This window comes from Strigops habroptila, chromosome 3, assembly GCF_004027225.2.
Source record: "Strigops habroptila isolate Jane chromosome 3, bStrHab1.2.pri, whole genome shotgun sequence".
NCBI classification, from domain to species: Eukaryota; Metazoa; Chordata; class Aves; order Psittaciformes; family Psittacidae; genus Strigops; species Strigops habroptila.
Window position 1 is genome coordinate 67284797 of NC_044279.2, and position 25606 is coordinate 67310402.

The 25606-nt window shown below is 41.5% G+C and overlaps 1 protein-coding gene across 5 annotated transcripts; it reads left to right on the forward strand.

Annotated features, from left to right (window-relative positions):
* Window positions 1-938: 938 nt before the first annotated feature.
* On the forward strand, window positions 939-25404 carry RESF1 (retroelement silencing factor 1). Of its 5 annotated transcripts, none has more exons than XM_030481139.1 (4): window positions 939-2267; window positions 17883-23030; window positions 23812-23886; window positions 25080-25326. In XM_030481139.1, the coding sequence occupies exons 2-4, from the start codon at window positions 17918-17920 to the stop codon at window positions 25220-25222; spliced, it is 5331 nt and encodes a 1776-aa protein (XP_030336999.1). In that variant the 5' UTR covers window positions 939-2267; window positions 17883-17917; the 3' UTR covers window positions 25223-25326. The 5 variants fall into 5 exon arrangements, with proteins under 5 accessions (XP_030336999.1, XP_030336997.1, XP_030337000.1 ...); XM_030481137.1 differs by having other exon boundaries at window positions 2249-2394; XM_030481138.1 differs by lacking the exon at window positions 939-2267 and adding an exon at window positions 7976-8030.
* The last annotated feature ends 202 nt before the right edge of the window (window positions 25405-25606 follow it).

Below are 25606 nucleotides of genomic sequence, written 5' to 3' on the forward strand. Positions count from 1 at the left end.
GAGATTGTGGTCAAATTATTGTTTGCTGCTGTCATAGATGGTGTGTGTGGGAAGCCACTTTCTCACTTTGGTGTATATTTTATATGCAAATGAGGGATAATGAGAGTTTCATTTGCCTTCAGTCAGGCTGCTCAAGGACTGTGGGTCTTGCACAAGGACAGAACAGAACTCTGAAACCAGCATCACGCCCTCTTTCACCTGGCTTGGGGCAGCATTAGGGTCCATCAGGCCTTTGACAGCTTAATCACCATCACCATCGGCTGGAGTATGTGTCTCCATTATTCTTCTTCCTCTGAGGGTTGAGTTGGTGACTCGTGTGCTTTCAAAAGTCAGAGTCTAGATTATGATTGCTGTATTTTGTGCTCATTACTAATAATTTGACCCGATCTGCAGGATGACTCTGCAGGACTAAAAAGCCTAGCTAACTGAAATTTTAGGTAATAGGAAAGCTACGCTAATTGCTAGAAATTCTTTGTAATGATAAGCTATGCTGACTGCTAAAATCTTTATATAATAATAAAGCTCTGTTTATAACTACAAACTTGTGGTCAGCTGTCGGTCTACCAAGGATCCTTTAAGAAACCTGCCTGTCACTGAGTGACAACTGGCCTGGAGCCAGAAGGTAGCTAGAGGTAACTAGAAAGGGAAAACAAAAGCACAGCATTGACTCAGGTATGTTTCCCAAGACTCACGTGGAGGGAAGATCACAGTAACTGTTGATGCAAAAGGTTATATATATATAAGGCTTATCAAAAAGCTGTTTGTTCTCAGCAGTGTGCAGAATGAACCCCGCAATCACCAATTAATGCCCAAAAAAGAGATAGAGGAGTCTTTTAATGAGCTTTATTCGAATAAAGGGAGAGTCCACAGTGGTATGTCTCAAATTGGTCAGAAGACGCAGCCTCTTTTTAATCCTATCTACCTGGCTGCATACCACCCTCTCCCTTTCCCCATTGGCTTAGGTACTCGGGAGGTACAGATTTCTCAATACCCATACTACACGTTCCCCTTAGTATGTACTCCCTTTACTTCATGCATTGTATGATCATTATTTCCTACTTTATGCCTCTCCTGGGTGGAGAAGTTAATATTCTAACCCTATTAAGCATGTGCACTTCTTCTAGCAGTTCCGAAGTTCATAGCCTTAAGCTTTTTGCAACATTTTGCTACTTGCCGATTACACCATTTTCTCACTCTTTTTGTGGAGGCACATCCGTCTCTGTTCCTGTGCTGTTTGCTGATTACACAATTTCCCTAATCTATTTGTAAAGATACTCTCATTTCTTGCTTTCGTTTCAGCAGTAAAGAGGAACTTGGGACGTACAGAGAGGATCCAGCAGCTGCCATCTTCTCCATCACATTCCAGTCCCTCAATCTACAGGTCACACCATCTCGCTTGGAGACAAGCCCCCCAGTGCTTATGTGAGTGAGCAGAGTCAGCTCACGTATAAAGCTTAGTAAAAATTACTTTTCCCGACTATAGAGTTGAATAAGGAGCTTTGTTTCCTTCACCGTTACTCAGGATACATAAAGTAAGATCGATTCAGTATAGGCTTGTCAGTTGTTTAAAACCTAAACCTTTTAAACAGATCACAGCCTTCTGATAATTTTGTAATGTGAAATTTATCTATAAGTACTGCATTGCTTACATGTATTTTATTTGCACGTTAAATATACAACCTTTATTTATCTATTTTTTACCACAGAGCCTTTACATTTATCAGTCCCCTGCTGCTCTAATTGCAGGCTCCCCTTTAAGTCCCAGCTGGTCTTCAGCTTACGGTGGGAGGTGAAAGAATCACTGTATTTCTCTTAGAACGCGAGGTTCCTGAAGCGGGGAGCAGCGGGAGTGCTCTGGGGACCTGAGGAGGCGGGAGGAGGGATCGCTCTGCAGGGATTGGAGGAACCGAAAGCCCAACGTGACCGCGCTGCACAGCTCCCTGTCAGCGGCTCGGTGAAACTACAGCCACGCTTCTGCTCCCGCCTGCCCTCTCGGGCGGCACCGGGCAGCCGCAGCGTCTGAACCGCTCACCGCTACCTTCGCACCGCTTCCCGGCTGGGCGGGCACGGCTCTGCCCGCCTCAGGCCCCTTACGGCCCGGCTGGACAGTGCGGCGGGAACCAGCAACCCCACCTCCCCGCCGAGGGCTCCGCCTGGAGGTGGGCCGTGTTACCCGCCCCGCCGCTGGCAGCGGGCTCCTTCCGTCTCTCACCGGAGTCACTGATCGCTGGCTCCGCCTCTACGCGCGGAGCGACTCCCCGGGCTTGGTGAGGACGGGCAGCGGGTAGTGGAAGGGGGCGGGCGGCAGTGGAGGACCCGTGGCGGGCCCATGCCTTCCTCCGCCCTCGGGGCCGGGGACCCCGCCGCTGCGGAGAGCCGCTCCTCGGGCCAGCGGTAAGGGCCGCGCCGCCCCTCCGGCGGGGCTCGGGGCGGGTGGTGCCGTCATTCTCTGGGGCTGGGCCGGTGAGGCCTTCTCCGGCTCCTCCCTGTGGGAGCAGGGGAAGTGGCGATGGAGGCGGCCCGGGGGCCCGCAGCATGGCGGTGCCGTCCTGACAGGCGAGGGGCATGGGCGCGGGGAGCTGGTGCGGAGCGGGGCCGGCAGGTTGCGAGTGAGTTCGCTGCTCGTGTCGCAGAACGAATTAACTGCAGTTAAGCGCCCTGTGGGTAGCTGAGGAGACACAATGCGGTCCGCGGGTGCGGTTGTCGGCCGAGCCATTTGCCTCCAGAAACACTCTCCGCCCTTATGACTTTGAGCAGAAGTTTATTGTCTTTATTGTGTGGCGATTCAAGGAGGTAGGACTGAAAAATGTTATTAAAAACCCGGGAGAAGTAATGCTTTGAGGGTTGTGGGCTCTCTGTTTTGAGTCTCCTGTGTTGTAAGCTCTTGCGATGGGAGTCCAGTGCTTGCTGTGATTTTTGCTTCAGCCTTTCAGGTAGGCATGGCAAGGTAAGCGGTGAGGAGCTGGTGCTCGGCCTTGTGTAAGAGGGCCACCTGCAGTCGAGTGTTGTGGTTGAACTGATAAAGCCTATTTATATAACTAACGGAAAAATAAAATGGTTTTAGAGGTATAGGTTGCTATTTCTGCTTTGCGTTGTCTTGAGTAGTACAGTTGAAAGGATTGCCTAGCTTATTCCCTCTGCAAAGGCAGATGGAAATGTGAGGAAAAAAGGCAAGTACCCCATCAACACTTCTTTATCAGCTCTCTTTATGTGCTCTGGGAAATATGTTTCACATGGTTTTGGTATTGGTGAAATAGAAAGGCATCAGGTAGGACGTGGGTGGATTTTCCCCTGAAGCACTGGATATCCTTCAGAAGTCCATAGGAATGCTGGAGGTTGTTTTCCTGGAAGTTATGAGGTTGACTCAACTCTTTCTAGGAGCTCTGTGGTAATGTCGGGCCTTTCCCTGCTCTTAACTAGCCTCCTGGGACGACTTAAAAGTAGAACAAAACAAACCGAGCTCCTTCTGACTCCTGGTAAATATTTTCTAGCTCTTGCATCTGATAATGATGGGAGTAAAACTTGTCACTAACATCAAAAGCTCCTCACTGGGCTCTTATCTCCCTGTTTCCTTGAATTAACCAGCCAGTGTCCCAAAACATTTAAGATAGATGTTCTTGGTAGAGAAAGCAGACTTGTATTAATGATTACTTTTGTATTATTGTCTGCAAAATTAAATCCTTTACTCTCAGTAGCTGTGCCGGTATAAAAGTTCCCCTGAGTCTGCAAGCAAAGCCTTAGCCAGTGTGCTGAGGTCGCTCTGAGGGTGTTTATCAGGAACTGCTGGTTCAGTCTTCGTTAACTCACTGCAGTAGGGTGCTTAAGAGTTAAAGGATGAAGCCCTCCTCATGAGTCTTAAACAGTATTTTTTTGTTTGTTTTCAGGAAATAATATATTGTCTGATGGTTTGGCAGGAAAAAAAAAACCAAACCCAAAACATTACAACATGCTTTGTATTGAGACCAAGCCATTAGGCCCTAGTTAACATAACGTTGCTATTCAGCATGAGTATGACTTGGCACTTAAAAACATGACCGCACACGCTTAATACAAACATGTCTGCAAGTAAGGACCTGCCCTCCTGGTAGGGCATAATATACAATAAGTTAAAACTTGGGTACATAAGCAACTTACAGAAGCAGATGCAAGGCTGCCTATAAACAGGGACATCCCTAATGGCAAAATATGATAACAATTTGAACAAAGAACTAAGCATGTAGCTTGCAGGTATTAGCAGTTAATAATACTAAGCTAAAAGGTAGACAGTTGTAAGAATCCTGATTAATACTAACCCATAGACTATTGTTGTAGCCCTAACCCAAGTGCACAACAGGACAAGAAAACCACAAGTTACGTAACTTACCGAATCGTATGAATATATGCTTTAGATAAAATTATATCAAGATGAAAAGTAGATATAAAAGAACCCCTAAGATTTACCGTTCTTTGGACGTGTATGGAGGTTTGAACCTCCACGTGCTCCCGGCGCCAGTAAAGGTCTGTGCTTTACTTTACAGTGCGTACCGTGGAGTGATTTCTTTGAATCAATATCAAGTCTGTTGTTGGACTGTTTTGGTGTCCTGCTTAATAGTAGCTAAAACCATTTAAACTGTTTCTCCAGGTCATTGTTCTGCCAGGTTTTTAGAAGAACTTTTATTTTGTCATTTTGGTTCTGTTTTCTACTTAAAGTACAAATGCTTTTTCACTTCCTACCACTCTTCAACAAAAATAATTGTAGATCAGTAAAATATTATGATCTGCAGGAGGCTGTCCTTCAAACACTGGCATTTTAAAAGCCAACAGGCAAAAGTGTTTTGGTAGTAGAATATTTTTGTTTACAAAAATTATACAGAACAGTGTTTCCCAGCTTCCTTTCCCCCTCTTTTTGTAATGAAAAATGATTAAAAGGGGCTTGTTGTGTTCTCTTAGCCACCTCTGATTGAGGGGTGTGTGGTGGTGTATTTCCCCATCCCCCATCCTCTGGGCCACTCTGATCTCAGGAATTTGTTGGCCTTTCTGTAATGAGTTGAGCAGTGAAGTGTTCCTTGACCGTACCAGGAACACTTGCATGGCTAAGGTGGGAGGCAGCACTGACTATACCAGGAATTCATGTTGCCTGGCCGAGGTTGGAAGCAAGAGCGGGAATAATCAATCATCCCGACAGCCTCAGAACATTCCTTCCCTTGATCATAGCCCGAGTGGAATAGTACCACTGTTACTGGAGTTTTGAACAGTTTCTAGTAGTTACTGACTCGGGTTGTGGCCAGGATGGAAACTTACTGATGATTAAAGCCTGTTATCTTGCGACCCTGTACACAGTGGTCCTAAGTGAGGCCCTTCGTGCTCTCCTGGACCAGATGGGGCTGTGACCAGCATCTCCCTCCAAGTGGGAGGCCTCTTGGAGGTCATGAACTCTCAAGTTAGAGATAATCAAAGGACTGCCCCTAAAAGCTGATGGTGGGGCCTTGGCCAAAGACTCCCTGCTTCTTGAGGCTCAGCCCTCGCCACTGAGAGATGCCGAGACATTTGATGGGAATATTTCACTGAACTCAAGGGGAATTTTTAATAGGTATATGAAGTATTGAAGTACTGAGGCTTGAACAATAGGCTCTAACCAAAGCTGACCTCTAGATGAACTTCACAACCCAACAATATGTATCTCTAATATGCTTAGTATTAATTGCTTATGTAATGTATTTAGTATGAATACATATATTTTGATGCCAATCTATAAAAGCTTTGTTGTAACGCTTATTATGTAATAGTAACCAGCAGAATGATCCTTCTTTATTTAGAGACATGTTGCAAGGCCCTGAAATAGGATGTCTGGCCTTGTTGAGAAATATGTGATCAAAGCTAAAATAGATAGAGATACTCCCTTGGGCTCCTCCTTAAGCCCTGGCCAGGCTTTGGGTGGAATCCAACAGGGAGGGTGACACCAGATGTTTCCGATCTTGAAGTTTTGCAAGATGTTTATTCAACTATATGAAAGCTGGACCCTCTTGCAGCGACCTAGAAGTGGATGCGCTGCGTAGGACCTCCCAATTGCCGGGAAAGGTTGTCCGTGTCCTCGCTGCAACCGGGGCTCCCCAGCAATTGTGGATCTGGATGATGGTAAAGTATAAGGGCAATTGGTGATGTATCTTTCTTAATCACTATGATTAACCTTATGTAGTAATGATTAGGTGCATGACCCTGCTTATTTGCTGCTTAAAACTAGACTATAATAAGCTTATTGTTTTAGCTAAATGCATTACTTTGTATTACCTTGACATAGACAGTAAAATAAGCCTACTCTTTTGCTGGTGTCTGTGTCCTTTCTGTCGACAACTGGTAAAACAATATACCTTTATATATGTGTGTGTGTGTGTGTGTGTAAAAATATATGTATATATCTTTGTGTATAAGTTGACTTCACTACCCTATTGCAAGTATACTATGAATGTTATCTCAGATCTGTAATTAAGTCACTGTTGTGACTCTAGTAATCCTATTTACTAGCTTTGTAAATGTTAAATTAGTCACAGAATCACAGAATTGTTAGGGTTGGAAGGGACCTCTGGAGATCATCTAGTCCAACTCCCCTGCAATGATAGACTGCTGATAAGTCTTGTGATCCACCTTAAACTGTGAATAAACTTTAGACAGCTGCTAGTTCTTGTGATCTACCTTAAAACTGCAGGCTGCTGCCAGGTCAAAAGCTGTGTTAAAAGCCCATCTGTGGTGAATTGGTGCTTTTACAACATCACATTAAGATCACTTTTTGCTGGTATCTTGGGCAGTAATTCTTTAGGTGATCCTAATTGATTACACATGTAACTCTTTAGACATAAACAATTGACCAAGTCTGGGACTGAGATTGGATTTATCTGCACCTGAGCTCTATCAGTTTAGAAAGCAAGGGGGTCCACTCTGAACCTCATGGCTCAATGGGTCTCCCTTACCCTTATATGTCTTCAATCTTTCTGTGAATCATTCTAAATCAATTCTAACTTGATTTTCCTGCATACGTTTCATCCATGTATTAATAGAGTGAACCTTGTCATTAAATGTGTAAGTTACACTTACATATTTAAACTACTTTTGCTAATACTTTTGGTGATTTTTGGGCAACCCTGAACTACTCATTTGTGACAGTGTGATAGTGCACTTGGCCAGGTGAGGGGGTGTGCTGCTCAGGCGGGCCTTTGCCCATAATGGACCAGCTGAGCTGCTTACTATGATCTTCTGAGCCACCACCCAGGTCTGTTGACTTTTGGCTGTGGGTTGCAAACAAGGGAAGTGGTTTCTTAAATCCTGTACGTGCTCAGCTTGCTCAGTTTCATTTGCTGCGACCATGAGCAACATATCGGTGGGTTGGAGATATGTGACTTTGTCACACTGTCTGTGGTCTCTCCTGATCCTAATCAATGCAATAATTAACCTCTTCGATGTTGAGCCTTTTTTCTCTTTGTTGATGACTAATAATCAACAGGTGGGCACAGAAGGGAGATGAATACTCCTCACCCCCTAATTTAGAAGGGGTCAGGAAGGAAAGCTGAATGCAGCAAAGAAAGTAAAGGGAGCAGAAGGTGCTATTCTGCTATCTTAATTCCTAGAGCAGTTCATGCTTTGTGAAGTCTGACTTTGGGGGTTTGTGGGAAACTGTAGAGCCTGCTGGCGACTCTTTAGAAGAGGAAAGGGAAAAAAAAAAAGACAAGGAAAGATGGTGAAAACACAGGCTATGGTTGTTAGCCTTAGGTGATTGATGGTATTTGCCTTCATGATACTGGGCACTAATAAAAAGAAGCCGTTGCTTCACAGCAAGTTGGACTTCAAAACCTGCAAGGTGATCTTATTATTATAAATCAGGAACACAGGAGACTGTCCAGTGATATTCATAGGACAGGTCATTGCTATTTCAGTAACAGTAGCACTTGCAGATTAATGACTATTGTCCCTTCTAGGAGCAAAGACCAGTAGGGAGCTCCTGCTCTTCCAGTGGATGCTACGCATCTGTCTGAAGGGGCACGCTGAAGGGGGTTGCTGAAGTAAGTGATTTTTTTATTATGTAAAAAGGAAATGTGGAAGCTATTTTATTATCTATGGTCTGGATCATCCTGAAGTAGCAGCATCTGTGCAATTGATGATGTAGAAATTGGGAAGAAAACGGGGTTGGGAAAAATGTAAACTTCTCAACCTGTCTTTCCACTCGAGGTGTTTCTAAGCTATACTTCATACTACTATAGCAATATTTTTTGGAAGAACTCCAGTACTTTCCCATTGATGACCGGAATGGATTTTTGGTTTTTCACATGTTTGATTGCTAAACACTACGAGCATCTTTTGGACTAGTATTTGTGCTTCTGATAAACAGAGTTGTAAGTTCTCAACAGTTTCGAAACTGCAAATGTAAACCAGAAAAACAGTAGGATTTTATACTTGGAGAAATTGCAAGGAAGATCATTTTATGAGTGGAAGTGTCGATAATGTAACCTCTAGTATACAGGAAACGACAAAAAGCAGAGAAGAAAGGCATTTTTACAGCTATACCTTTCTCTTTTAAAACAGTCCTGTGATCTTGAAGCTAGTAGTAATCTTTATTGCCAGTATAAACTATCTTCGTAAAATAGAAATATGCCAAAGCGCTCTTTTAGTATGTGCTTGTAAAAGATTACCATTATTGTCCATGACTGAAACTTGATTAACTTCTTGATTAAGAAGTTAATCAAGTTAATACTGACTGCACTTCAGTCAGTATTCTGTATGTAGATTGCAAATTTCTCTCCAATTAGTAGTCATTATGTGATGAATTATTAGAGAGCGATAATTTTAGAAGGAGATAGCTACAATTACTGGAGATTTAAGACAGTTCTTTGAATATGCCTGAAAACTTGGAGGGAACCTGGAAGTTCTTCAGAGTGTTATTTGCTTCCAGCAATAAATAAAATTGGGAAATGTATTGAGTGTAAGGGTATGTGGAAGGTGAGAGCATCTGCTTTAAGGACCTTTTCAGTGCAAAAGGAGGCATTACATGGGAATGAATAAACCAAATGTTCAGAGACACAAACTTCTCTGAATATATATATAAACATAAATATAAACAGTACTGGGGATATAGAAACATTACTGGGGATAATAAGAAGTAAATCTCAGCTAAGCTAATTGGTAAGAATGTGTGGGATGTGAGAGTGTTTATTTCAGCAGGGTTATCTGATCATGAACCTTGTCAAATGGGATTATAGGGAAATGAAGGAAGCAATAAAGAAAACTTAGACAAACCTGACAGGCAAATGTGAAGGAATCAAAAGAAACAAACCTTATCAGTCTTGCTAATTGATGGGTCATTGAGAAACTATAGGCAAACCTAGACTTTTAAACTGGTGAGAGTGAAAACCTATGAGTCCCTGGTGTGACTGGGAGGAAGAGGATGGTGCAACTATGCAGAGGGGGAACAGACAGAAGGGATTATAAAAGAGGCCACTCATCTAAACAGTGGCTGGTCAAGAGGTCTGTGACTGATCCCTATGCCTGATCCCTGTAGCCAGTCCTGTCATCTTAAGTCTTTTCTTAACCATCTCTCTGCATAGTGTCTTTATCCCTTCTGTGTGGTGCCAGCAACTGGAGTGAGAGGGTGTCTGGGTCAGTAGTTGGAAGGATCATAGTTCTAGGCACCACCTCCACAGGTTCCACAGGCTTTGTCTAGAGAGCCAGCTACAGGAGGACAGATGTGAGTGGATTTGGTGCCAGCAACAGGAGGTGGATCAGGGGTGTAGGCACCTGTGGCGCCAGCAGCTGGAGTGAGTGGGGGACTCACTAGCATGAGTGGAGTGAGTGAGAGGCTCGGTGTTGGTGGCTAGGGCGAGAATGTGGGTCACAGCTTGTATGCCTGATGCTGGCTGATGGTGAAGGTGAATGGGGCATATCTTCCCGACATTGGGTGTGTGGGGTTTGCCATTATAATTTGCTAGCAGACTTCAAGGTGGACTGTCTGGTGGGTAGGAAGCACTGGGTCCAGGCAGGGGTAGCAGATGGGCAGAGGGTCCATGCTAGTATTTAGGGGCATTTGTGAGTGTCATGGCTTAAGCACTGTACCAGCTACTAGGAAGGTGAAAAAAACCCCTGTTGCAGCTGAAACCAGGACAGTGAGCCTGGAGTGCTTATGAAACAAGCGTGTCAGTGTATGCATCTGTTTGCTGGTGAGCATCAAGCTGAACCAGACATCAAGTAGGAGATCCTTCAAAGTGGGCGAGAGGGTATGGGATCCATGCAAGTGTATTGGATGGACAGAGGAGCTGTACTGGTGCTTGATGGATCTTAATGTGTGTGTGCCCGTGACTGTAGAGAGTGGGGGTGTGTGGGTTTTAGAGAGACGTTCAATCCTGACCATCCAAAGAGGAGGAAACTGAATTATCTGTCTGTACTTCTGTTTTATGTGAGTCATGTATAGGTGGTGTTGAAGGCAGCACATTGTGTGTATCTGTCTGTTTCAATGTCCTGTGTGTGTCTCCAGGATGTATGCTCAGCTTTGCTTCTGGCTGAACCTGCAAACAGGATAGCAGCAGCAGGAGTGTTCACAGGCCTGCAGTGGAGACACCCAGGTCTCGAGGTGGGGTTCCAGCCTAGGGATAGGAGGAACCACTAAGCCACAGAGCTGCTGGGGGTGGTCACTTATGGCATCCCTTCAGAAGCATTGGGGCTATGCTAATGAGATAGAAGAGAATAATTTTGATGGGCTTTGTTTTAAAGGCTGTTGCTTGAACTGAAAAATCTGTCCTGTTTGTTCTGTGTGTTCTTCCTGCTGTGCTAGATTTGGACTTTGAGAATGAAGTGCATTCACTTAACAAAAAAAAACAAACAAACAACCCAATAAATCCCCAAACAAGAAAAAAAACTTGTTAACAAACTGAATGAGATACTGTTGGATGATACTGACTAAAGTCACATTAAAAGTCCAGGTGTTTGGAGGAGACAATGCTAAAAACGCAAAGGAAAGCTAGGAGGAAGAGCCTGATTCAACATGAAGTTCATGGGTGTAGAACTAGAACAGGCCCATCCAATAACCATTTTTCTAATGCTCATCTGAAGCAGCAGACGGCTTTAGGACAGCAAAGCTAATAGGTGAAAGTGTGAAAATGCACTGTTGGAAATGGTGGAATGGAAATCGGCAAGGAGAAGTTACCAGTCTTTGTATTCTTAAAGTTGCTGCAACTACTGTGTGATTGACTGTCAATTTGAGATGTAGGTAATTTCTGACAAATTATCTCCTACATAACTGCTAAGAATTGTGGCAAGAAAACCCTTGTTTGCTGGCACTGCTGTGACAACTAAAATACAGATACAAACTGAGGAAAATGAGAGTTCTCGTTGTGTATGTACTCTTTCCTTTGGGCACATTTGGTTGATTCAGGCCATCTGTACAGATGCAGGTCTGCCAAGCTGCTCTAATATTTCTATGATATTGTATATCAAATGTACTGAATTAGTTTAAAATGCTTTTGGGTAACTGAGACTGGCTGCTAAAAATTTAGAAAGAGAAATGTGGGAGCAAAGTTGTGCTGGCCTGCGGCTGAACTTTTGTCCTTTCAGTTCTTGGAAGCTTATGTTTGCTGAACTCCATGTCCTGGAGAGGTAGGAAACAACCAAGATCAGAGTGACTGGCATTGAAATACATATGCTTGGTGTTTAGAGTTTTGGTCCAATTAAAGGAAGCTTTTAGTAGTGAGTAAGAATCTCTCATAACTGTTGTGCCTCAGTTACACTTGTTGCAGGGGAAGTTCAAACTCTCTAAAGAACCATTGCCAAACGTAGCAGCAAAAGAGGTTTTATTCAAGTATGATATTGTAAAAGTGAGGCTTAAGATAAGTCCCATGGCAAGGTTAAATTTATTGCTGTACAGAGGATATAATAGTAATAATTAAAAAATACCAGTGCAAGATCTTAATGCCCTATGATACAAGGTTATGCATTACAGCAGTCACTTACCAAAGATCTGCTGGTAGTAAGGGGTCTCTCAACCTCAAGGAGTAACCTTGAGAGGCATCCCAACTCAAGGGGTCATCACTGTGCAGCCAGCTGCTTAGTAGGGAGAGCTCGGAAAATACTTGCTCAGGCTGTCACATTTATGGAATAAAATGGTTGGCTTGTAGTCAAATTATATGCAATGGGAATGGTAAACATGAGACTACTTGTACCCACAACTTCATTTGTTCCTTGACAAATTAGTCTTGGAAGAACAACCTGCTATTCATGTGTTAATTGCATGGTTGGGTGTTCTGGTTTCCTAGCTTATACACATCAAAGCTCACCGTGTCACTGTGTTCCTGTGTGGGTTTTCAAAGAGCAGGTTGGAACTAGAGAAGTTCTTGACCTGGTTGTGGCCTTGGCATTTACTTCCTTGGCAGGCTGAATCAAGCTATCACTATTTTGGTCAAGGAGTTGAGCACATCTGTCACACTCCACCATGTCACTACATTCTATCAACCTTATTGAATCATAGAGCTGGTAGTATGCTTACTTCTTGCCTCTATGTCATAAATATTCAACATACTGTAGATCAATGGTAAGGTATGCTTATTTGATGAGTTGCTTAGCTTAAGTGTTACTATTAATTCTAATTATATACTGTTGTGCAAACAATCAGTTTGATTGCATGTGTTTTACATATTGCTGTAGGAATGAAGTCTGAGGCCATGAGGTATATAATGAAGGGATTAATGTGGTCAAGATTCTAATGGAGTGATTGGTTGCTGATGAGGGTAATACTGGACAGAGGCTAGATGGCCTGCCACAGCAGGGTGGAAGAGGGAGAGATGCTAATGATTTATGGTTCTGTTCCACCCTAGTGCAAGACCCACCGCCCATGGGGTGCCTGACTGAGACTCTTATTGTCCCTCGTTTACATTTGATGGGACAACTTTGAACACGGCTTTAAGCTGGACTCCTGCACTTCCATCTCATTTCTATACCTGCAAAGACAACGAATCTTGAATGTGCCTTAGGAACGCCTACCTTATGCCCATGATAGAAAACTCCTATTACACCACATTGGTGTAGTGAACCAAATGTAAGTTATATCCTGACCCAGAAGGGTGGAAAGATCCTGGTGCAGCCACTGGATTGGCGTGGGGTGTTGCAGAATTGTTTGAATTTCGTGTGCACTCAAATCTGGTTAAATAAACTCACCTATCAAGTAGAAACTCCTGCTAGTGCTATTTGTGATTCTTTAGCTTTACTTAATTATCAGCTATAAGCCACTTCCAAAATGACCCCTGCAAAGTTCATACACCAACACGGAGTAAGTGGATATATCGATATCTCCCAAGAGGACTGCTGTATCCGTGTCCCAAATGTGACACATGACCTAGAAAAACAAATAGACGTTGTGAACAAAGTTGCAGAGGAAACCCATGAACTTTGGGAATCAATGTCCAGTAGTTGGTTGGGATGAATCTTCAATATGCTTAGTTTTGCTGTGACAGGATGGCTTCAAGACTTGATACAATATGCATTAATATTTGATTCTCATGGTTGGTATTGCTATATCATATATTTAAATCCTTGTGACCAAAAGCTATAACCTTACATGTCAGTATACTTCAAGGTTGCAGCCCCGAATCTGTACTGGTTGCATCTACCCTAGGTACAGAATGTTACCAAATGAAAGGTATGCTAAAGGAGGAGAGAGAACAAATTTTAAATTCCCTTATTGCTACTATAATGGAATTCTAGAATTGAAGGTAGTAGTCACAGGGTGGATAACGTAAGAATGAGGCCTGAGGCCATGAGATAAGTGGAGAAGGGATGAATGAGATCACGACCCTGATAGGGATGACTGGCTGCTGGTAAGGGTGCTATCAGATGGAGGCCATCTGGTGTGCCTCAGCAGGGTGGAAGAGGAAGAGATACTAACATTTCATGGTTCTGTTCCAACCCTGCGCAAAACCCACAGCCCATGGGGTGCCTGGCTGACGCCTAACTGGCACCTGACAGAGACTACTGTTATCCCTCATTTACATATCAAAATACACCAAAGTGAGAAAGCGGCTTCCCTCCCGCACCATCTATGACCAGTAATTTGTCCACAGTCTCACCTCTACTTCTCTCAAAACTTAAATTTGGCGTTTAAACTCCTCCATGGCAGAGGATGAGAATACAAGCGCCCTGTGCAGACAAGTGAGGCTTGTTCTCTCTCCTCCCCAAAGCAGGGACACCTCTTTAGTAAGATTTGTGTTTCCGACTACGTTGGATGATACCTGAGTGGAACTAAGCTTAATGAATTACCAATTGTCTCATAATCTCCCTCTGTTTTCCCTGTTTAGGTGTTTTGTGGCTCCAGGTGTACAGACTTTAATGTTAAGTTACAGTGTTCAGTGAATGAAGTATTAAATCTTTGTAGGAATGTCTTACCCACTCCAATTGACCAAAAGCCTGTAACAATTTATTCTGTGTTTTAGGCTTAATTTATTTTCCTAGAGAAGTGCCTCTCAGAAGAAGTAATCAATAATAAACATTGCCAATAAAAAAATTGAAGTCTTCCCTATCAGAAATCACAGAGTGATTCCAGGACATTACATAAGATAAAAGCCAGAGACATGCCTGAAACTATCTGATAGAGAAATCTAGGTGTAGGCATTTTAGTCACATGATAGATTTGTTGAGGAGCTGTGCTGTTACTCCTATGTTCAGTTGGGGTGTGTTGGAAGCATAAAAACAATGAAGAAAATGCAAAAGTTCAATGTGGGTGAGGGAGACCAGGGTAACAACATGGATATGCGGTGGTTTATCTTACTCTGGCACTGGGGAGGAATGTGAAGTGGGGCAGAAGCTATCAAGCAGTCCCGTTCTGCTTGATAACTGAAAACACACAACTGTCATCTATGCCATTACTCCTTGCAAAATCTTGCAAGAAATGATTACCAGCAACTGCTACCAAGTACAGCTGCTCTGTACAATGTGACCACAAGGAATGGATAGTTTGACCACAGTCCGACCCACCCACAGCACTCTGTGCAATAATAGTTGGTGAGGTATTAAGAAGACCCCGATTTTGTACCTAATGAGGAGGATGAGAATTTGATACCAAATCATAGGGACAGATGAACAGGTTGGTCCTACTTGCTGTCTCTTTTGTAATACTATCTGATAGAAAAGTCTAGGTGTAGGTGTTTTGGTCATATGATAGATCTGTTGAAGAGCTGTGCTGCTACTTCTGTGTTCATTGGGGATGTCTCTCCATTCTGTTTCTATGTGCTGTCAATCAGAAATGGGCAGTTGCCTGTTTAGTAGCTGCTGATGATTTCTGAGACTTGTGGTCTGGGTGAAAAGCAGGTGAAGGAGTGAAGCAGGCATGTGTAATGGATAGGAAACTAACAGAAGGTTAATCCTTGCTCATGACTGTGAGAAACATAAAAAAATATGTTTTTGATAAAGTGTATTCAGTAAAGTATATATTTATTATGACTGTTTTTCAGAAAGAGGCAGGAAAATGTAAGTGTGCAGCTGTTCCATGAGCTCCACATTTGGCCAATGCTCTTGGCGCGGCCAACAGTGAGGTCATGAGAAACTGCATGGCCACACAAATAAACAGTTACAGATCTGGCATAAAGCTGGCTTTGTTTCCAAGAATATAAAAGCAGGATCCTCTTGTAGCCAAATCTGAAGCCTCACCTATGGGTCGACGCACCATGTAGGAATTTTCCCACTTACCTGAGACTCCCAGCATTGTCTGCAATGGGGCTTCCCAGCTGATGTGTGGGCCTGGATAATGAGGATGAGGTGGTAATTGGTGATGTATTTCTTCTCAATTGTTGTTCTTTCTATGTCGTAATGATTTGATGCATTGCTAATTTTCCTCTGTGCTATACGTGTATGTGTGTGTATATATATCTGATTCACTTTACTGTGCTTGTTTAATAAACTGTTCATGTTATATGACTAGTGTGTGATCGTTTTGTTGAGTACCCTGCCTGTTTGCAAAACAGTATGTGTGAGGAATAGTCCTTTCTTTGTCTTTTGGAGTCTTGTACTGATACTGAACTTCTCAGATGTTCTTCCTAATACAAGCACTTTCTGTCAAATACCACTTTTAAAAGTAGCATGTTTTGTCGTATTAAAGCTATGAAAAATTTTAAGGTTGTGATCACAGATACAAACTTAGTTTTCTCAATCCAGCTAGTAATGATGATGAACTAAGGTTGTATTTGTTACGGTCTTTGACAGTGAGAAGAATTAGGTTTTGTTCTTGGCTAAGTTGTGTGTTATATGTAGTCAAAGTTTCTCTGTATTTAGCAAGGACTTTACAATTATTACTAGTTGGCATCTTAGTCTTGTTGACATATCTCAGTCTTGTTTCTGGAACACATAAACATTTTAAATTTCTTCAGCAGTTGCCTAATTCAGGGACATGATTGTTTTATCCCCTGATTATTTTTCAGGAAATACCCAGTGTAACATTATCAGTCTGAAATCTTTAGCTTGGATGCAAAAACCTGTTTTCTCATCTAAGGTTCCTGCCTGCATCACTATTTTAAGTATTGCCTTAATACTGTTTTTGATGGTTTTTTTGAATTTCATAATGCAACTTTGCTTTCCTGTTTTCTTTTGTTACTGGTGTCCTTCGAGAGCAGAGATAGTAAAGAGTGAGGGAAGATGGAACTATCGTTGAATTTTGATAACACCTTGAAAATTATAACTTTGTAGGTCTTATAGGCTGGATCTGAGTGATGCTTCTAATTCCTAAGTTTGAAATAGGAGAGTCTTAAAAGCTAAAAGAGCCCTGAAAGATAGGAGCTTTGGGCTAACACCCTGCACAAAGTGAGTTTTTTGTTCTGTCCTTGGTGGGTTTGACCATACCGAGAGGAACTTACAAGGTGCAAATAGCATTCTTGCTCATAGTTTTGTCATGGCTTTTTTGTGTTTTACCATTTTTGAAGACTGAAACAGTGCTTGGATTTTAAAACATTGTCTCTAGCAACTTTCCAGAGGTCATTCAGAAGTAACGTGCTCAACAAGCTGTTGGGCTTGTTGGTAATCAGTATAAATTCTGGAATATAACACATGAAGAGTTAGAAGTTTGTGACTTTGTCACCTTCTGGAGGTACACTTACTGCAGTAGCAGAGGTGTGGATGTCGTCTTTGTGCTTCATACCTTCTGATGGCTGAGTAAGTTAATGTTACCAAACAGAATCAGGGGTGGTTTGCTTGAAGCTACCTATGCTGTTAACTAAAGTCAGAGTTGTGTTTCTCAAAAATTAATAACTGCCCACAGTGTCAGAGAAGAACAAATGGCATGTAAAATAAAAACAAGTGGGCCACATTATCAGAGATCTTTACTGTACCCAAATTAATTTTCTCCTTTTGTTGAATTGGATACCAGAAAGGGACTCTTTGTCAGGGACTGTAGTGATAGGACAAGGTAATGAGTTCAAACTCAAACAGGGAAAGTTCAGGTTAGATATAAGGAAGAAGCTCTTTCCTGTGAGGGTGGTGAGGCAATGGAACAAGTTGCCCAAAGAAGTGGTGGATGCTCCATCCCTGACAGTGTTCAAGGCCAGGTTGGACAGAGCCTTGGGTGACATGGTCTAGTGTGAGGTGTCCCTGCCCATGGTAGGGGGTCAGAACTAGATGATCTTAAGGTCCTTTCCAACCCAAACCATTCTGTGATTCTATTTGAAGGTATAATTGAAGTCAGTTTTCTTGTCTGAAAACTGACCTGTATTATATTCTGTAGGTGGTTCTTATGCTCAGCCCTTAAGTATGTGCCAATGGAGTTGCTCTTCTAGCAATATAAGTTCAACACTTCTGTTCATAATGCATTCTAAATCACTTGGTAAGTGAAATAAGTTTTGATCAAAAGATTAAGGCTTGATTATTTATTAGTCTTTCTATATTTTTTTTATTAGCATTTCGGTTTTTGGCTGGAAGAAATCAAGAAAAGATGGACTGGAATATAAGGCCACTCCAGAATGCTGATGCAAAGAACCACCTGCAAAGTGAAGAGACATGTTACAATCAGTTGCTTTCTAATACACATGCTTTTCCTCAGACAAATGTCTGTTCCTCTAACAACGCATGCACTTATGCCGGAAATAACCAAGTAGCGTATCAGCCAACTAGCAATGCTGCCTTCCTTCTTGTAAATGCCGAAGGATTCAAAACTTCAGATCAGGCCTTACCAGGAGCATCTATCTCAGTTGATCGATGTCCACCGTTCTGCATACCAGTAACTCAGAAACCTCCCAATCCAACACCACGTCTGTGGGCGGAGGTGACTCAGACTTCTTTACCAAAGTCTGATGCCTACTTGTATTCCCACAGAAATTTACCTCCCATGTCTTCTGAAAGCAACGCTGGAAATAATGTGAGGAATGTACATTGGGAATTTCAGTATGTCGCCACAAACAGCTATGCTGTGCAGCCACAAATACCACAACATAATTCTGTGAGAACTACAACGTTATATCAAAGTAACATTAATTCCCAGAATAATTCTGTGTCTCTTGGTACCTCTGGGCAACATGTCCAAAACCAAATATATCATCCCAACACTCAGTTTAAAGTTTTACACTCTCTGAATCAAAATACTGAACCAAATGTGCAGCTGCTACACTATCGACCAAGTCAGATAGGATCAGAAGTTCCTAGTGGATGTTCTGCACCATCTTTGTTGCCTGCCAATTGTGATTCAAGTGCTGCAGCACAATCTTCAATAGGTGTACCACAGGCAGTTCAAAATGTGCCTAATGGATACAGCCGTAGCCAACTGCAGCGCCCATCAGATCCAAAAAATGTTTCTGGTTTTAACAGTGGTCAGCAACACTGTCAGAAACAGCAATCTGGAGATGTCAGTCAGTCAGTTAGGAATGTCTGTAATTCAGGTGGAAACATGACAGCAAGTCAGCCTTTTAATGAAATGTCTGTACCATCCCATGACATTTCCAAAGAACTGTGTAGTGCTATGCAAGAAATGGAAACTTTGTATTCAGTGTCTGCTTCAAAGCCACTGAGTGATCCTGCTTCAGTTCAAGAAAGCCAGACTAATAGTTTAATGAATGGGCCTGTTAATTCTCAAATTTTTTCATCTGCAGCACATGGAAGAACAACTGCAAAGGACAGACTAGCTCGGGAAGCTCAAAAACTTCTTACTATTAAAAAAAAATGTGTCCTGCTTGAAAGGATACATCAGTATAAAAGAAAACTCTTAGCAGCTTCAGAACGTGACAAAAGTATTCCCCCATTTCCTCCTCCAAGTTATCATGATACTCTTCATAATTTTCTTCCATGGGTGCCCAACCCAAATGTACCACCTTCCCCATCTGAAACAACAAGGACAGAGTGTCCAATGCTTAACTCTTCACTTGAAGAAAGAAACGACAAAAATGCAGCCAATGCTGACAACAGGGCATTACAGGTGGCTCAAAGTAACCCTCAGGTAGAGCAGGGAAGCCTTTCATCAAGCTCCACTTCTATTCCTTCTCAGAGCAAACTCTCAGCTCAATTAAATAATCCTGACAGCACTCCTGTCTCAAAACTAAGGGACCCGTACGCCTTGGCCTCTTCTCAAAAAGCTGTGGCATCTTTGAACAATGCTTCGTGTTCCAGTCAGGTGGATAATTCTATCAAAACTGCACCAAAGAAAGTGCCAGCTAACTCCAAGAACTCATCATTTCTTCAGTTTGTACTGAGCAGCACAAATGTATTGAAAGAGGAGATAGCTGGTGCTACTGCTGATAAAATACTGACTAGTCTCCTGTGTAGTGAAAACACACTGCTAGATACATCTGTCTCAGGTGAAAGCTTACTAAAAGACACTAATGCGAAGGTAGAAAGTTTGAAAGGTGAGCAGGCATTTATGGTTCGCATGAGTGATACAGGAATGATTCCTATATCAGAAACAACCAAATCTGGTGAAGCTAAATTGCAGAGTGATGTAGATCAGAAAAAAACACCACTTACTGGAAATGCATCTTTTAAACAGAGCAATTATAGTTACTCTGTGGAAGAGCTGACTACATGCCTGGGCTTGTTGAGAAAGCATCCGTCGGAGTCTGTAAGGGTGCAAAATAGCCAGTCAAATGAAAGCCCCACAGCAAATCAGATTTCACCTTACAGCCAAAACACAAAAAATAGAGAACAAAATAATGTTCTGGTTAGTACAGATGAAGCAACTTTGCCTGTAACAACAGCTTCTGTAGGACAAAAACCTGATACTCTAAGTAGCAATTTGATAAAAGGTTTTGAACCCCAAGTTGCAGTTGTCTCACCTTTAGTACTCTCTGAGCAGAGAACACAGAGTGAGCAGGCAGACAAATGTCCAACATCTGCAGGTAAAACCTGTCCAGTGGCTAACTCAGGAAGCACATGTAGCTTGCAAGAAGAGGAGAAAAATGGCTTAAATTTTTCTAGTAAAATCTTTCAAGAAGATGTAGGAGACCATAAAGACAAGCAAGCTGTGTTAAAGACAGGCAATAAATCCACAGCTGTGTTGGAAGAACGGATGTTTTGTATTTCTAGTGTATGTTCTCTTGTTGAAGGTAATACATTTTATAATCCACAAATAGCAAGTATCTTCAGGTCAGTCCCTGAGACACAAGCATTAAATGGTACCTCGTCAGAAGGAAATGAATCTGACCCAAGACAAAAGGAGCAACAGCTGGACTTGTATAGAAATGAGCTAAGCAGTAACGCTGTCCAAGGAGAGACCTTGCCACAAAAGATGTTGGAAGACTCATCAAGCTGCATAAGTAAAGCAGTTAAGACTTTAGATGGTGTTACAGCTAGTCATTTGGAGAAAGAAAGCAGTGGCAATCCTCCTAAAACAATTTCTACCTCAGGAAAAAAAATGTCATTCAGTGCATCTTTCAAGCATCCTGAAAATGACTTGGAAATTCTTGCTAGTATAAACCAGGAGTTAGCTAAAAATTCACTGGATTTCTCAATCAGTGTAGCTGCTGAAACAAATGCGATCACTGTTCCAAGAGACAACAATAAAGAAAATTACATGTCCAGTGGAAATAGTACAGTAGAAGAGATGAACCTTTTTGGAGCAGAGCCTATTAAATATCTAAACAATCAGCTGTCTGAACTAGTGAAAGAGTTTCCATATGGCATTGAAGGTGGTGATGTGCTGACAAAAGAACCAGTAAAAAATGATTCTGTGGCTGAGCGGATAAAGAACCAACCTCAAAAAGAGAATCAAATTTGTGACAAGAATTCTCATTTGAAGGACCCAGTAGATCAGATAAAAATTGTAGTGTTGAGCTCTAATCAGAAACAAGAACTGTTTCCTGAACACAACCTGAATTCCTCTAGTGATGGCAAGGGAGTGATGAGTCAACAGTCAGAAAAAGCTTCAGCTGAGAAGAACCTTGAAGGCAGTATTCAGCCTGGTCAGAGTCTATGTGAGAAGGAAAACAAAACAGAAAAAATTTCCAAGCCCAGGAAAAAAAAAAACGACTGTTCTTTAATGGGTTGGCTATCTGAAGCACCTAAAATACCACCGAGCCCTTGTAAATTTGAAATGTGTGGTTCAGAGAAAGATGATCAACTTTCGAAAGCTGAAAATGCTAGCTCTGTAGAGGGACAAGAAAATGACAGCCAATCTGATGCTATAATGAAGGACATCTCTGCAGAGGGAAACCTGCCATTTTCTGAAAAAATCCCAAACAGTGTTAGCAAAAATGAAAAAGATACTTGCAAATCCACCTCTGTAATGAACAAAAATGCGAGGCTAAAGGTGGATAATGAATACAAACCACTTACAACACAACAGGAAAAAATTGGACCACTTACTTCCTCTGAAAACCAGGAAGTTGATAAAGTTAAAAGCAGCAGCTGGAAGGAAGAGCTGCAAATCAACAGAGGAACCCCATTGTTAGGCAACGAATTTAATTCTGACACAAAAGAACATCAGACAGCCTCAGAAGAGTTGTCGGAGAAAAAAGCTGGTCGTACGGATGATGATAACACAACAAAGTCATCCAGAAAGAGAGTTTTCAAAATGGAGTCCCTTTCAAAAGATAAAACCAAAACGCATTTAGCCATGAAATCCAGTACAGACATTCACAAATTTACGAAGTCAGAAACTGTTGAAATTAAGCATGCTGAAATCAATCGAGGACAAAAAATCAAATCCTCTGATGAGAACACAGATGAAGAACAAAACTGTAGGAAACGAAAGCAGATAGTTGGGCAAGATGTAGGAATTAACATAAAAGAAAATGCCAAATTATCAGCAGAAGTAAAACATAAAAAGCTGAATAGTAGTTGTGCTGATGCTGTAAAGCTCCCAAATTTTGGCTCTGTAGACGTAAGAAGTCCCAAATATTCTCAACATAAATCGATGAAAGTTCTTCCTTCACAGGAGCAGTTGTACAAACGGAAGAGGAAGCAAAATATGGTTGGGAACAGAGACCCTAAAAAAACGAAGGTGGAAGAAGAAAGACTGAAACAATCTGAAGCAAAGAAATCCAAGCAGCTTTCACATAATCGCATGATAAGTACTGACAAAGCTAAAAAATTGAATGGAGAAAATGTCTGGAAACCGAAGAGTTCATTAGCAGATTGTTCTGCACTTAAACGACAGAGAAAAAGGGCTCGATCTTCTACCATCTCTAAAAACTACTTTTCTACCAAAGAGAGACATCTCGATGGTCAAAACAAAGACAAGTGCTGTGAGAAAATGTTTCCTGATAAAAATGTGCTATACTTAAACAGAAGAAATAACAGATTAAAAATGCATCTTCAAAAGGAACCAAAAAAACACTACCTGAACAGAGTTGCATTTAGGCGTACAACACAGGAACGCATATATCTGACAAAATTAGAGACATCGCCTGTCAGACCCACCTGGCATCTAAAGCACAAAGTGTCTCAAAACAAAAACAGCAGTGCGAAAAGAGATGCTTCTGTCTCAGAAGCTGAGAAATCATGCAAACTGGAACTACTAGAATTTAAGCTGTATCCAGAGATACTGTTGAGAAGTCCAACCACTGATGAGGAAAGATTAGCTGCAAAGAATTCCCTGGAAAGAGAGAAAGCCATTGTGGCAGGTATGATGCTATCTTGATTATTGATTTGTAAGTAAACTAATTTGCAAGTAAAAAGTATGTAGTCCTTTTAAAATTTGTATTACACAAAAGTACAGACAGTGAAAACATGGGACTCTAGAAGCTGAAGGTTGAAATAGCTTAGCTAAATTTTTCGACTGTAGCTGTGTGTTAAACTGAAAAAGAACATGAGACTTTTCTTTCAATTCAATGTTTTATTCTTTTTCCTTAAGTTTTGCAGAATAAAGTTAGAGTTGTTTAGAGCATGGCAGTTTCAAGTAACTTTGCAAGAAGGCTTTCTGACCTACTTGTAGAAAATGGCTTGGCTTGTCTATAGAAACAAGCATAGTTAGGAAAGGTGAACTGATCTGTACTCGGCATTCACCTGATTGTGTATAAATCTGGCTAAGTAGACAGAAGAGGGAGAGATCTTTTGCGGCACTGAGGAAGAGAGAGGGCTTGGGCCAGAAATACCCTGTACACAGTCTCCGTAACCTTTGCTATCTTTGCTTTAAGCTGCCTTTCTTTCATCCTCCTCTTCCCTTGCCCAAATATTTCAATATTTTACATGGTGCATTGTGAAACATACTTGTGTCAAATACTGTATTTGATTTTAAGTAAAACCAAATCTTAACTTGTGTATGCTAGCCCTTGCAGTCATTTTCACTCCCAAAGGAAACTTCCTTTTGCATGTGCTAGTATGTGTGTTTAAACTTGATGCTGAATAGAAACCAAAACTTATGATATAGGAACCTGAAAAACATGTTTTAAATTTTCTTTTTAGGTGTCAAGAGTAAAAGAGAAGATTGGTTAAAATGTGATCCAGTGAAGCAAAAAAAGCTGGAAGAGATCTCTACAGGTGAAATGACTTCTGATTATCTATTTTGAAATATGAGTTAAATAAATCCTCTTTGCTTGGTTTTAAGTGTTTCTTTACAATAGTAAATCTTAATAAAGTATTTTAACTTATTCTTTACTAGCTCTGCTGCTGAAATGGCTACTGTAGAGAAGACATGTAGTTGTAAGATTCGTGGAGATTTCTATTGCTATGAGAATATGTTATTCAAGAGGGAATTTTCCTTTATGTGTGTGTGCAGTTGAATTGGGGGTAGCACGGGTGACAAAGTTCAAGTACAGTTTTAAACTGTAGGTAGAGACCAAGGTAGCTTTTTTCCCACATTAAGATGTAGGAAGTGACATAACAAAATCTAGTGTGACACTGTAAAAACAGTGATTTTTTTAATCCTATTTAGCTTTCACAATAAGTTGGCTCTCTGCACATAGATCCATGCTCTGAAATGCCAGGACCTATGCGTCCCAGTAGTCTGGACAGGATTATTTGCATGACGTACAGAGGAAGAGTGGTGCCATTACTATATCTTCCTTGTTTCTCTTGATTGGCCAGTTAGTATTTGGATTGTCTTTTGTACCCTTTAGAAGTCAATAATTACAACAATGGCATTTTTCATCTTTGGATCTTGGTTGTTCCATCCTTTCTAAATTGTGGCTGAGGTTGCTCCCTGCTTTGTTTTTTGTTGTTTCTTTTTTGTTTGTTTTAGGTCACTTTCCAGCTGTAGTCTTGTTTTCCTCATGGTCTAACAGGAAGTGAAATGGTGCATGCTGTAACCTTGTTGCCATCCTCTTCTTATCAGAGTGCAAGTCCTCTGCTGACAGGTTATCTGTGTTGTGATCTTGACGCATTTTGTGGTCTTTACATCTTTTATTGCTGTTGCGTGTGTCCTTGGCTGTTGGTGTCTGCCATTCTTTTATTCCTTCCTCTTGTTTCTTCTCTTACTTTCATAAATGCACGTTTTCATTCACACCTTTCTTAATGTTCTTTAGAAATGTCTTTTATGAAGACACTCAAATGATGATTTGGTACTTAAAGATGCATTAGAGATTGATTTAAATCTGAGGTGCACGGTGCTTTAGGAAGGAAGTTTGTGGCATCCTTTTTGACAGTCAGTGGCCGTAAGTACCATATGCTTGATGAGTAGTCATTTGAGACTCTTAGACTTCTGCTTTAACTTGCTTTTCTATCTTGTCTTTCAGCTGAGGGCAGTATTCCACTTGATACAGCTATACAGATCCTGGATGGAGATGGCGAGGCTCTCCACAGTCCAGTCAAAGACTCAAAAGAGATGTTTCAGACTTACAGGAAAATTTATCTGGAAAAAAAGATGCAGAAGCCTTGATAGCACTCATGTAACATCATAGTCTTATTCAGTCTCACTAGGGAAAAAAAAGGCAAGACTAAAATGCTTTTTTCTGTTTACTTTATATTTCTGAATAGTTGGGGGGGGGGGGAAATTTGGGGTGTCAGAAGTTCCCCCCTTATTTGCCTCATATTTGTGAATGAATGAGATCTTACTCTGTATTTGTTGCACAAATATGTTTTGGTGCTGAAAATGCCATCATCAGATGTCTTGTTTCTTCTTGGCATATTTGAGGGTTTTGGTTTTTTTTTAATTAAGATAGAGAAATTAGTTGAATCTTGACCAAAAAACCTCAAACACATTTACATTGTCTTAGTCTGTTTTTGTTTCTGATTCTGGAAACCTTCTATTTGTGGTCTGTTC